Source organism: Abramis brama (assembly GCF_963993115.1).
Source record: "Abramis brama genome assembly, chromosome: 21".
NCBI classification, from domain to species: Eukaryota; Metazoa; Chordata; class Actinopteri; order Cypriniformes; family Leuciscidae; genus Abramis; species Abramis brama.
Window position 1 is genome coordinate 6,811,443 of NC_139983.1, and position 14,599 is coordinate 6,826,041.

Below are 14,599 nucleotides of genomic sequence, written 5' to 3' on the forward strand. Positions count from 1 at the left end.
ATTGTTTCTTTATTTAAGAACAGGGAAAGAAGGCGAAGTAACTAAACAAAACTCCAGCGCTCGACAACAGCTGGCTCTTTGTGCCGAATCGAAGTGGTAACTCATGAATATTAATAAAGCCTCGCTGACGTTGGTTGGTTTCCTTTGGTTAATATTCATGAGCTAAGCCTTCAACACGCCAGCAATGTCTGCCTTTCAGCCAATCAGTTTGCCGAGCGTCACGGAACGTTATTAATATTCATAAGCAAGGCGTTCGCCATAGTAGGGTTTGTAAAGTGTTCTCTCACATGATCGGAGTTGTGTGGAGTGTGTATGTGAGTGTGTGAGAGAGCGTCGTGAGGACAGAACTGAGATGAGATGGCCGAACGACGCTGGACCGCGAGACTGTTGGCTTTCACTGGCATCATAGCGACTCTGACGCGCTGCGACACTGTTCCCTGGCAGGAGGAGAAGGTAGCAATCTTTACACAACGGATGCTTGGTTCCTTTTAAGAGAATTGGCATAGAATAGATATCTAAACAATGTTGAGTTAGAATTATTCATGAATTCTATGTATTTTTCTCATGAAGGGAGGGTGTTTTCCTTAGGGAATATCTGTCTGTTCTTAATGCATACCAAAAAGAAAAACTGTTTTATTCATGCATTCGTTTTTTTGTTGTTGCATGTCTTCTTTTTAATTTCAAATATCCAATAGAATCGTGACAGTGATCACTTAAACTGACTGAGGAAAGTAAGGTTAATTTGCTTCATGGCTTTACAAGATCTGGTCACTTGCATCTTTAGACTTCAGTTCATGTTGCTCAGTCAGTCTCCCATTGTCTAGTTGCTATGGGAGCAAGATCCCCATCATTGATCCATCAGCAGGATATCTAAATATAGACTTTCAAACTCTTTTGAATTAATTCTGATCAGTATTTGGGGAAAATTTCTTTGAATGATGCTTCTGTTGCTCTATTGCTTTTGAGCATGTGAATTATACAGTGGAATATAATCTTTTATAATCTTATTTTCCTCACCTTGACATATTCTTTTTTTGTATAAAACATATCTGATCTGCCAGATGTCTTTTACTTCTGTGTTGTTCATAACAAGCTACTTTCATTAAGTGGCTCAAATAAAACATACAGAATCAATAACCGCAGCACAAGAATAATTGGACTTTGAGACCAAACTAAACGAAATGTCATCAGAAGATCAATATCGTGTTTAAAGCAGAAGTAGCTTAATTATGTGTTTCTATCCATCTTAACATTATTATTCAAGAAAGATCATATAATCAGAAGCCTTTCAGACTCTGAATGTCCTCCAGCAGTGTCGACTCATTTCAGAACTCTTCTGTTGCCATGTATAGTGTAGTTTGAACACATAATTATCCTCTAGACATATGCAGTGTATAATTTATCCTACAAACAAGACTATACTAGTTTGGTTGCAACATTACCATTAAGCAAGAGTATTATCATCATGTTTTTTTGTTTTTTTTTCTGACTGTAATGTGAGTCACTGAATTAGGTTGTATTGTAAGTTGTTGTTTTGTTTTTTTCCTTCAGCTTTGTAGATTGAGAAAGAGTAGACTTTTTAATATATGATTCATTATTAATAAAGAACATTTCATTTCATGGAAGATGTCTCAACCACCTTAAAGGGTGCAACAAATCATCTTTTACTCACCCTCATGTCATCCCAGATGTATATGACTTTCTTTCTTAAGGTGAACACAAATAAAGATTTTTAGAAAAAGAATCCATATAATGCAAGAGAATGTTGATGCTTCAAAAAACACATACAGCCATCATGATGGTAATCCATACGATCCCAATGGATGAGCCTATGTCTTTTGAAACAAAATGATAGTTGTATGTATGAAATTGAAGAAATTCTAATATTTTAAACTTTTAACTGTAAACCATCGCTTCTGGCCAACTGTAAACATTCACAAGAAATTTTGAGTTTATGCATGAGATAAATGTTAGCCTGTTGTGAAGCTACCACAATTGAAGTGACACAGAAGCGCGCAGAGGAAGTCACTAGTTGCACAAGCTTTAAAATGTTAAAAAGATCTACTTTACTTTTGTTTTTGAAGGAAATGAAGAAGAAAATGTTTCATTCATTGTAAGTCAATGAGATTTTATAGTTTGTCATGCATACATTTAAGAATTAGAATTAGAATAAGTGGAGGTATTCATTTTGGCATTTGAAGTTACATGCGAAAATTGGTTTCCCCACACTACTTGTTCCACTCTGCCCATTGTCTTCCATTGTTCAAACTAACTGTACATATATAGTTGTCTGCACATTTAACTGGTATAAGAGAAAGTATTACAGCCAGTGCTCTCAATCGATTATAACATTTAATAACACATTTTTGTAATAGTTAATGCATTTACACTAAATAATTAAAACTACATAATTGGTCTTATGTAGTTTTTAGGTTCATCCGTTTGCATGTATGGGATTTATTGCAGCAGAGCTCCTTAATCACAATTGTTATGTCAAATTACATAAATGTGTTAGTTAGTTAGCTCCGGTCTTTAAATGTGATTGGCAGAGCAATGTCTTTACCGTTTAATCCTGTGAAGTAGTAGTAGGGATTTTACGCCAGTAGGTGGCAGCAAGTGACTTTATGAATGAGTCATTGAATGATTCACTCAGCCGATTTCTTCAAAATACTGTGCTCAGGGATGCAGTTCGTTCTGCTTTGGAACTATTTTGGCAATGCAAAAATATATCAATAAAAGAAGTTTACGCTTACTGAAGTGTTATAAAAGCAATATCAGACTCAAAATGATGCTGTTGCTCCAAATACCAGCACGACTGTGATTACCTGCAGCCGAATCACAGCTGTGCTGATATTCAGAACAACAGTAGGTATGTTAACTTTACATGGACAATCCGAAGGAATCCAATTTGACTTCAGATTTGGATAGTTCTGTTGATTTCAATGAACCCTAAATGCTGCAATCTGACAATTTCATTTACATGTGCATTTGTGTATTCTGAAAAAAACTTCAGCGCATGTGTTGTTCCCCAGTCACAGCATTAAGAACTAAAGAAAGCCACCGCTATAATATCACTGGAGCTACTGTGAGTATAATTGTCGTTTTGTCTTGATGACATACCTAAAAGGAAAGCTGACAAATATGTCAGAAGAGCTTGATTGAGGTGTTTACATGAAGGCTTTTCAATACGATTGAGCTATCAATCCAATTACTAACAAAGTATTTAGGTGTCTGTAAACGTAGCTAGTGTGATAGTGCTTAATTATATTAGATTTTATCAGTTTTTTTTAAGGCAGTGATGTTTGCATTAAATACTATATACTCCAAGTGAAAATAGCAATTTTTTCTTTGCACTAAGTGTAAATAGTTGTTAGATACAGATACTTTGCATCTCAATGTTGTCACCATTATGTTCGGTTATATTTAGTTCATGGACTTTTAGTTTGTTTTCATTCCTCACATTTGTTTCCTTGTCTGTGTTTCCCGCCATTGATCTGTCACCATGGACACTAATCACGTTCATCACAACCGCTAGTCGTTTAGTTAATCGCCACTGTGTATTTAAGTTCCTGCCTGTGTTCTGTTTAGTGTCCGGTATTGTTTGTTTGTGTCTTGCCCGCTGGCTATGTTTCTGAGTTATTTATTAAACAAACTTACCTTTCAATCATCTCCGTCTTCCTTGGATCTAATCGTGACAAGTGTATTGTTGTACGTTATAAAATAGTATGCAATAATAACATATTCAGTGTATATGATTGCATTGATTGAAATCATAAATGAATGCTGTCTTATTAGGTCATTACTTGTCCCTGTCCCTAAAGCCCTCTCCTACACCTACCCCTAACGCAGGGGTGTCAGACTCAGTTCCTGGAGGGCCACAGCCCTGCAGAGTTTAGCTTCAACCCTAATTAAACACACCTGATCAGCTAATCAAGTCCTTCAGGCTTATTTGAAAACTGCAGGTGTATGTGTTGAAGCAGGGTTGGAACAAAACTCTGTAAGGCTGTGGCCCTCCAGGAACTGAGTTTGACACCTGTGCCCTAACGCTACCCGCGAAACACTCTATTCCCACTATTAATTAGGCACTTTTTTATTTATTTAATATAATCGCCTTTCTGAGCTGATATGCAAAGGGAAAAAGGGAAAAGAATGAGTTCAAACATGAGTCGGTCTCGTCAAAAGCTACTACGCCACTGATCCTGTTATCGGGTTTCATTTATAATTCTGTCTCAACCTGACACTCCCCATTTTTCCATGTTTTACAATGTGCTGTTGAGAGAGGCATGTCAGCTGTAAAAGAGAGGGAAGATTGCATCTGTACAGATAATCTTGAAGAATACAGTGAATGCAGTGTTGTAGTCGAGACCAGCTCATTTGAGTCCAAGTCAAGACCGAGACCAGAAGAGGGTTGAGTCGAGGCCGAGACCACATGCTCCCGAGTCCATGGCAATACAGAGACCATGAAAATATGGTCTTGGACTCGGACCATATTTCAGTGATCTTGGTCTTGTCATGGACTCGGGAGCGATTTTCAAATACTATTCGGACATACCACTCTTTTGGCGTACTGTTTTTCACAAACTATACTGTATCTTAAATACTAACTATATCTTAAAAACCAGTCTGACAAAATACTCTTCTAGTCTGAAACTTCAGTCAGACTCGAATATGCTGGTCTCAACCACAACACTGCTCAAAGGTATAAATGGGCACAACACAGAAACAGTGAAAGTGGATACACATCACAAGCTCATATGGATGAAGATTAATGAGCAGCATCTGCAAAAACTCACTGTGTAATAAATAAATGAATACAATTTGTAATTCCTTTTCTCTTCAGCTAAAACATGTAGCAGCCACACTGAACTCCAGTGAACTGAGCAGTGTCATATCTCATACCGATCTGGACCGAATGTGGCAGAAAGACCTGAAGACTATGCTTGTTGTGCGGTACCCTGGTTCAACTGGAAGCCAAAACGTTCGGGAGGTCAGTATGTGTGTGTGAGTGTGAGTGTGTGTCTGAAAGCTCATGTTTAAATGTGACAGTGTAATCAGTGTGCGAGTTTCTCTCTCTTCAGCATATTAAATCAACCCTCGGCTCGATGAACGCAGGTTGGGAAGTGACAGAGGACGCCTTCTATTCTCATACTCCTTACGGCCAACTTCCCTTTACCAACATAATTGCTACTCTCAACCCTGCTGCAAAACGTCAGTTGGTGCTGGCCTGCCACTTTGACTCCAAATACTACCCACCACAATGGGACGGCCGTGAGTTTCTCGGAGCAACGGATTCTGCTGTCCCCTGCTCAATGATTTTGGAATTGGCAAGAGCCCAAGATGACGAACTAAAGACCCTGAAGGTATGGCAATGTACACAGAAAATAGGGATGGGTCACCATGGTTGAACAACTGACTAGTCGATTAGTAAGGTCATCATGTATATCTAGATTTTTTGTTTTAATATTTTTTAGCAAATACGTTTTGGTGACAGCAAAAAACACTGTCACTTGTTTTTATAGACCCCTTTTCAGTAAGTAAACATTGTGATGTTTTTTGTGGGCGGAGCTTAGGTGGAGGCAAAACAATTCCCCTGGCTAGCAAGTTTTGATATCTTGTTTTTTAACAATGACTAGAGAAAATCTTAATATGTAAAGTCAGGAACGCAATTGTTATTTAAAAAAGTTAACTTTAACAGACAGAACCAGATCGGCCGACCCGTACACACTCACTCAATGGATGGACGATCTGACAGAATTAGCTCCGGTTGAGTGGCCTGACATCTACACCTACCTGATAGAGAAAACGAGCGTAAAGAGAATCTGAGGGCATATAAATCTTTAGATGCCTATAACTATTTGCTGAATGGTCACGTACACGACTTGTGTGGTACGATCCAAAGTTCTGCCAAGTCAGCTCCAAGGTCAGAATACGATAGGGCTGGGTAAAACATATCGATTTCTCGATTTTAATCGATTCTCATTTTTACGAACCGATATCGATTCTTAAATCCCAAGAATCAATTAGTCATCCTGTTTTCAGTTGACAAATGAATGGAACATTGTAGCGCGCATCCCATCCAATAAATCGCAATAATCTTTGTGCTTTGTTACTTTTGATATGAAACAATGTCTCAGATGTCAAATTCCGTCCATTTTCTTACGAAATTCAAAAACATAAATACCGTTTTGGCGCTGTGGCGTGAGATCACTCTGGCGGGGCGCAGCTCAGCTCAAGAGAAGCAGCAGATCTTCTCTTCCGCCTTAATAATACCAGTTACCACGCGAGATAAACATGAAAGTGTGTTAAAAGGTAGAGTACAGCTTATCGAAATCCGTATCATGTGACATGGAATCGCTCAATCAGTGTTTCAACCGTGGAAAGACGTCAGTAAATCAGTTTGTAAACAATGTCATGTAACGTCACATTTACCTCAGAAAAAACATATCCGTGAACATAAACTCGTTAGTCAGCTAGAAAAATTAACTCTAGAGATGAGCATTTTGCTCAATATATGCACCATATTACATATTCATTATAATTTTTAATGTTCTTCAATATTTAATTCATGTTTAAATAAATCTGGCAAGTTTTATGACAGCCATCATTTAAATGTTTATATTTCATAACTTAATTATTATAAAAATAAATAAGTGTAATTTAAGTGTACAAATCAGTTAATTTTTACCTTCAATAATAGTAGGCTAATGAAGCCTAGTAGGCTACAACTGACTCCCATAGTTTACAGCATTAGTTCAGAGATTTGTTTTCATTGCGAAAATGTGCCATGTATTGTACCAGATATCCAAAATAATCAATATTGAATCAAATCGAATCGGAATCGAAATCGAATCGAATTTCAAGCTTGTAAATCGAAATCGAATCGAATTGTGAAATTTGTGTCAATACCCAGCCCTAGAATACGACCATGCAAAGAGTGGCATTACAGTACAATTTTAAAGATGTGTATATTTTCTAGAAATAAAAATTCCAGATACAGCTAATTAATTTTTGACCTTTATGTATTTGATTATGCTTTTGTGGTAGATTTTCCCCTACGCACCTGACTTAAGTTTACCTGGCATCTCCAGTCGACACCTAATAATATTTATACTCTAGCACTGCGTCTACAGTCTTCAAGTCGGACATCGTCTCGTCCCTTTTTACACTAGTACTCGAGAATAAGATCTCTAGTGTCCTATAACCTTCTGCGCAGCAATAACTAAACAGACTCCAGACAATGCCTTCAAATGTGCTTTAATCACGGCCGGAGGATCTCAGACCTATTTCAGAGAGAATCCCACCAGCAAAAAGAATACAACAGTTTTTATAGAATAGGAGCATGGCAAAGGTGACATGATTCATCACATCATTTTCCTACAATATGATTGGTTCTTATTCAGCAAACCCTTCTGTTACTAGGTATAAGCTTTGTTATTCAAAGTCATGAGTTATTCAAAGTCATGAGTTTATATATTTAAACATTTGTCTAGTTTCACTTCCCCTTTTGTTATATTCGGACATGATTCAGACACACTGACTGACTTTGACCAAAGTGTTTGGAAACATTTCAGGTTTCAAAAGCATATAATTGTTAATCCTGTAAGAAAAATAAATGTTAGTGATGATTAATTAAAAAATCCATCACACTTTCTTAACAGGTTCTTCAAAAAGTTTAGTCACAATCAATCACAACAATGTACTGTATATACAATCACAGATGATTCACAAATAATCACAATAGTTTTGAAAACATTATGTGAAAAAATTTCAAATTGGAGCCTGTACTCGATTCTGGCACCCAACAACACAACAAGATGACATTTGAAGCTCCTTATGTAGCCGAATTTGTGCTGGTTTGTATTCGCTGCCTCCAGTTTTCCCCTTTTTTTTGCATCCAGCTGACGCTGTGACATAATTGTGAAGTCGGCGCAAAAAGTGTCTATAGTAAAGTTTTCTTACATCCATCCCCCTTTAAAGCACTGCCACTACAAACATAACCATGAGCATTGAAATTAAAGTCGACATGAAATCAAAATTTACCCTAGTTACTTTGTTAGCGCATATTACTAGTCTTGTGGTGAACAATTAATCCGTGCAAGTTAATACACAGAAAAAAATTGTTTGCCGTGGTAATCTTTAATCAAAGTCTGAAAAGTTACTTCCGGTCTGGAATGGCGTTCCTTCTCTGATGATGTAGGTTTGACGGCTTGGGTTAAAAACGCTTAACCACTCCCCTCAAACCGTTAGTCTGCTATGAGCAGAGATGGAGAGGAGGAGCGCTGAAGTAAAACCCTGCCCTCTGTTCAATATTCTGTTCCATTTGGAAATACGTCACAACACTGGAGAAAAGTCGTTTGCAACTTCCAGTTCACGTGGACTTTAAAGAGATTGTGATGAATAAATGAAGGAGCAACGCAAGCTCATTGGATGGAAATACGTCTCTACCTACATTTTTGCAAAACACATACATACAATTCACTGTAGTTCCTTGCATTGTTGCTTCAGCATATGCTTTTTATCTCACATTTGCTTTTGTTAACTCTATCGGTTCGATAGGTGGAACGTTATTTTGCTATATAACGCTATCGAGCATTAACCTTCTGTAAAGAACTCTCTTTGACAGTGGGTAGCTTATAGCTTTATTTTGTGCCAACTTCCAGTTCCAGATTGGAATTCATGGGATTGATTATGAATTTACATATTAAATGGTTTTTCATTTGTGTGTATTCTGTAGTGTCACAAGTAGATGGCAGTATGTATATTTTTTTTTCCCTCACAGGACTCTGGGTCAGATCTGTCTCTGCAGCTGTTCTTCTTTGATGGAGAGGAGGCTCTGTATCAGTGGACCTCTGAAGACTCTCTGTACGGATCTCGTCACCTAGCCCACAAAATGGCGACGACACCACATCCACCAGAAGCCACCAACACCAGCCAGCTCGACAGCATTGTACAGTTCTCTCATAAACAATGATTAATACAAAGAAAAGTTGACATACTGCCAAACTTACATTCCTCCATGGATTACAAAATGAGATATTTAGATATTTAGCTTGTACAAATACAAAAAGTACCATTAAAGTGGTCCATTTGACTTATGTGATGTTATAGGTTTTCCTAAACTCTGTGTGAGGAACAGAACAATATTTAAGTTGTTATTCAGTGATAAATCGTGCATTCATACTTCCTCGTTCACTGTATCAGAATATATATATATATGGACAATCATATATTGTGAATGTACGGCTAAAGAAAATGAATGCAAGCAAACAACAAAACTGGTTAAAGTCCTTCATTCATTCAATTTCTCCCCAGGATCTGTTTGTTCTACTGGACTTGATTGGAGGTCCTAATCCTCGCTTTGGTAATCAGTTCTCTAGTACAACCCGATGGCTTTCCAAACTTCAAAAAATTGGTTAGTAACTTTTCTGCTCCGTTTTTTTGAGTCACATCTTTTCTCCCTTTCTTTTCCTCTGTTCTTTTCTTTTCATTTTCTCTTTCTTTTCCTCTGAGACATTTAGTTAGGTTTGGTTATGGATGACAATAAGTCTAAACAAATGTCCATATGAAAATAATTGATGCAAATACTTGAATAGTTCAGTTCAAATGTTCCTCATATAAGTGAGTCAGTGAATCATTCATTCAGTTGTTGTTGTTTTTTTAGTTTTTTTACCAAAAACACTGATTCGTTTAAAAACTAAACACTGCAATGTGTTGCTTTTGTGCAGTTGATTTTCATTTGCTTTCATTCAGAGCTATTTTCATTAGCATACCCTTGTGGAAAAAGTACATTATAAAAAGAAATATAAAATATATTTATGTGCAAACTTATAGACACTATCCGACACACATTTAAATTTACATGTATAATGGATTAAATTTAAATTAAATGCAGTTATATTAAATGCAGACCCACCTAAATGGGGCTTATTATGTGTAATTTCATATTGACTTCTATTGTTTAGTTGGAGGGTACTGCTGATGTACTGACCATTAGTTATGCTAGCTGAAATCTACTTTTAAGTCATTTTTATTGAAAATTGTATTTAAATATACTTGTAATTACACATTTGTAATGATGAAGTTGTAATTTAGTACATTTAAAAATATATTAACTTTAAATGTAGTATTTAATAATTACATAATTAACTACTACTATAATCAACACATCAAATAAGTGCACTTCTTTGAAGCACGATTAAACAGAATGATTTAAAATATACTTAATGGTAAAAAAAAATTATTTGACATTATTACATGTTTTTTCTTAGTCACAAAAGTATATTCTCTTCAAGTGCACTTAAGTGGCTTTTTTATTCCAGTAATATTTTATAGTAGAGTTTAAAATATATACATATATATACTTCAAAGTACATTATAAGTGCACATTCCATACAATGAAGCACACTCACAAGGGGAGCAAAAATATAATGTAACTGATAATATTATACATAATTTCTTAGTTACTCAGTATACACCACTAGGTGTCAGTATAATCAAAGGTGGCTGCCATATTGACAAGCACAACATAAACAAAAACACTACTGAATGCACCTATAACCTTTAAAAAATAATAAATGGTATACTCCAAATGAGCTGATATTGAGAGGAAAACTCTTTACTGTTGTCTAGAGCGTCGGCTGCATGCGCTCGGTCACCTACAGAATCACCCTAATGAGGTTCAGTACTTCTGGCCTGGCCTACATGTGGGTCTAATTCTGGATGACCACATACCATTTCTCAACCAAGGTAAAAGACTCCCTGAGATTAATATGAATGTTTATTTAAAAAAAAGGCATTTAAGCCTTATGTGTGTATTCCTCTGCAGTCGCTGCGATTTTGCATGTAAGACAAAATCCTGGAACAACATTTCTGTCTGAAAATTTAGTCCTAATCTTATCCCTACCCCTAAACCCAACCCTACCAATAACTTAGCCTAAAATCAGAGGGAAATGAGAGGTGAATAACACTGATGTAGAAGCACATAAGCCTTGTTGTAAGCCTAAACTTGACATAAACTGTGAACTTGTCCCTCAAATCTGAGTGGTTCATGGAAATGTTGTTCCAGGATCAATAAAGATGTTGAGGTTGTACTTGGTGAAATCACGTTCACCATTTCTCTGCCCTCGCAGGGGTCCGGATTCTTCATCTCATTACGACTCCTTTCCCTGCGGTGTGGCACACTTTTGATGACAATGAGGATAACTTGGATCGTACCTCCATCGGCAATCTCAACAAGATCCTGCAGGTGTTTGTTCTTGAGTACCTCAACAAGAAAAGTCAGAACCCTATTGCCGAAAGCACTTAATCTTTCCAAACTAGACCATCAGTCCCCAATGACATTTCTCTGACAAGCATTGCGAGTTAGCCAGTTTCACCTATTCCAGGTTGTTTTTTGACAATTTATTTGTCACACAATCAGTAAGTTCTTCTGTAGTGTGTGAGTTTCAACCAGATGCACATTACTACAACTGGGGTTGCAAATGTCTTCAGACTGTTCAAATTCAGAAGACATTTAGGGCCAGATTTACTAAACAGGGCAAATTAGCGTGAGAGCGCAATTACAAAAAAGCGCTGATGGGAGTGGAAAGTTCCGCGCGTGATCTAGATCTACTGACAACGCGCAAATTAAAGAACACAGACACAGTCGTATCATTTCCATAATGACCAACGCAATCTACCAAGAGCAGCGCAAATCAGCGTCTGGTTTAAGACATGCTTATTTTGGGCAGTACTGTAAATAATGGAGCAAATACAAGTAAATTGACTAGCGCAAACATTAGTAAATCACCTTGCATGATTCATTTAAATACTCTCCTCCCATAAATACTGCGTCTGAAAGGGAAACTCCTACAAATGCATATGCAATAAGGTCAGCCACAAAAATAACCCTGTCCACACCTTTTCAGGACAAATTCAGTGTCCTTAGTAGATCCTGACAGTAGTTTTTTAATGCCAAAAGAGGGTTTGTTAGTAAATCTGGCTCTTGATTCAGGATCTGACTCGGTATACAGGGTTCACTGTGTTTTTTTTCTTCTGTCACCTGTTCATGCCCCTGTCCCTGTGCAACAGAAGACCAGGACATGACGGCAAAACGAAATACTTACAAATATTGGTACTCAATATATCTTATTTTTGCTGGTTACATGAAGAAATTATAGCATTTATTGTAGCCTTATACTGTGTAGCCTTTTTGACTTAAGTGTAAATTGTTTTATGAATCAACAAACATAAAGTGTTTACTGTGTCAAGAATCACAGTGTTTCATGATGCCTGTGTGATTCTGCGAGCTGCTGCTATTGTCATGATGTGTCCAGGTGTCAATGTGTTCCTCACTGTCCAGTGAGATCTGAAATGTTAATTTAAACATGTATCCATTTTAAATAGCTGATTATAAAGCAAAACAGCTAATAAACAGTTTACAAAGCAGTGGTAAAACCATTCTTGGCTTCTGAGTGTTCATTCATAGCTTTAGTTTCAGTACAGATTAGTTGAGGATTTGTGGAGGGTTACATTCTTGCATTTATGTAAATCTTAAAGCTTTTAAAGGGTTAGTTCACCATCAAATGAAATTTCTGTCATCAATACTCACCCTCATGCTGTTCCAAATGCGTAAGATCTTCGTTCATCTTCGGAACACAAATTAAGATTATATTAAGTGTATAAAGATTTTGGAATAATATTTGGTTGCGCACAAAAACTATTCGTGTCGCTTCATAACATTAAGGTTGAACCACTGTAGTCTCACTACCTTTACTGGTCCTTGAAAGTCGCAATGACGTTGCAGTCTATGTGGGGTCAGAAACCTCTCGGATTTCATCAAAAATGTGTGTTCTAAAGATGAACGAAGGTCTTACGGGTTTGGAACGACATCAGGGGGAGTAAATAATGACAGACATTTAATTTAAGGGTGAACTAACCTTTTAATAGATTTTTGTCCTAAAATTGTATTCTTAAAGCATACAATATATTACTCAACATTATTACATCTTCATAGAGATTTTTTTTTTTTTTTTTTTTTACATTTAACTAAATTAGAAATGTTGCCTTGAAATAAGTTTAATTTGATGAAAAAATATGTTGATTTTAACTAGAAAAATAAAATAAACTGGAATATCACTATTTTAAAAATAAATAAAACAATAGGACATAACATTACTAAAAATGTAACTACAATGAAAACTGAAAATAAAATAAAAACAAATTCAAAATATTAATAAACACTATAATATCAGTAAAATAACACTGATCTTGAGCAAGTTGATTTATGTTCACTTCCAGTTCTGATCTGTTTTTAGGGAAGGACTGATTGTAATTATTTTGAATGTTTTAGTGGTTCATTTAGAAGGAAGTGTGTGTCTCTATCTGAAAACGTCTGTAAGCAGGAAGCTCTGTTTGTCTATAAACTGTAGCATGGACTGGTTTCATCCCCCCTAGAACTGGGTGTTCCCATGCAATAAGAACTTACAGACCACATGATCATGATGCTGCCATGAATTCCAGTGTCAAAAGTCCCCTGATTTATTGCATTCTCATACCGAAATATGGGTTTTCGTGCACTGGGTGTATTTCTGGTATATTCATTTAAAAAATGTAGTCACTGCAGTGAGGTACAATTAAAAATGTACTTGAGAAGTACCATACTACCACAAGTTTACAATGTTCAGTCCAGTGTTATTTTAGCATTAATCATATACTGCTATAGTATTTATTAATATTTTAAAGTAGCTTTTTATTTTAATTAAAGCATTCTGTATTTTTTTATGAGCTTTTGTCATTTTTATTAGTTTTTGTATATTTCTATTTCTATTTAGTTTTAGTTTTATTTATTTTTAATAATTTATTTTTATTTCAGTTTTAGTTTTAGTATTTTTAGTACTTCAGCTTAAACTAATTTTATTACTGCCAAGACAACATTTAAAATTTTAGTTTAATTTTTCAAAGCTTAAATACTGGTAAAATGTAGGCTACCAACAATCACATTTAAAAATAAGCTTTTTGCATACCACAAAAATAACCTGTAGCCCATCTGAATTATATAACAGTTAGGCTCTCCATCTCATAGTGAAAACCATGTAGTCTACTAAAATTTCTGGGTACTGTCTTACGTTTTAAAATCGTGTATGGGGGAAGTTTGGTCCCGTCAGCAAGGCATGCAAACATGACAGTCACGTGGCTCTTGGACGGCAAGCTTTTCTGCGACTGTTTGCATTTTAAAGACTGTCTTTTTGAGCTTGCGATATTCTAACATTACTGATTTTCTGGGCACACTCGTTTTACACATGTTTGGCGCCACCAGTTGTTGCGGGGGTATTATTGACATGTAAACGTTCAGACCCAGAATATAAGACAAACCATTTTTTTCAGATGTATTTCTAAGGAAAAAAAAAACATTGTCTTACATTTGGACCAATACATTACATGCGCGAAACATAGTCCATTGCCAGATGACGGCACACCTGGAAGCTATAAAGGACACCCGGACCAAACATCGTCAGCTACTGTGTCTTCAGTAAGTGCTCTGTGTGAATCGTTTGTCTAATTTGGTGTTGTTTGTCCCTTATATTATCCTGAAGAGAACGGCATATGTAGAGTGTCGCTA

The 14,599-nt window shown here is 36.3% G+C and overlaps 1 protein-coding gene across 1 annotated transcript; it reads left to right on the forward strand.

Moving 5' to 3' along the window:
* The first annotated feature begins 258 nt into the window (after positions 1–258).
* Positions 259–12,439, forward strand: qpct (glutaminyl-peptide cyclotransferase). The gene is made up of 7 exons (XM_084096617.1): positions 259–453; positions 4,841–4,987; positions 5,079–5,360; positions 8,780–8,947; positions 9,313–9,412; positions 10,630–10,746; positions 11,130–12,439. Exons 1-7 carry the CDS (start codon positions 358–360, stop codon positions 11,303–11,305), a joined length of 1,086 nt encoding a protein of 361 aa, XP_083952743.1. The 5' UTR covers positions 259–357; the 3' UTR covers positions 11,306–12,439.
* Positions 12,440–14,599: the final 2,160 nt, after the last annotated feature.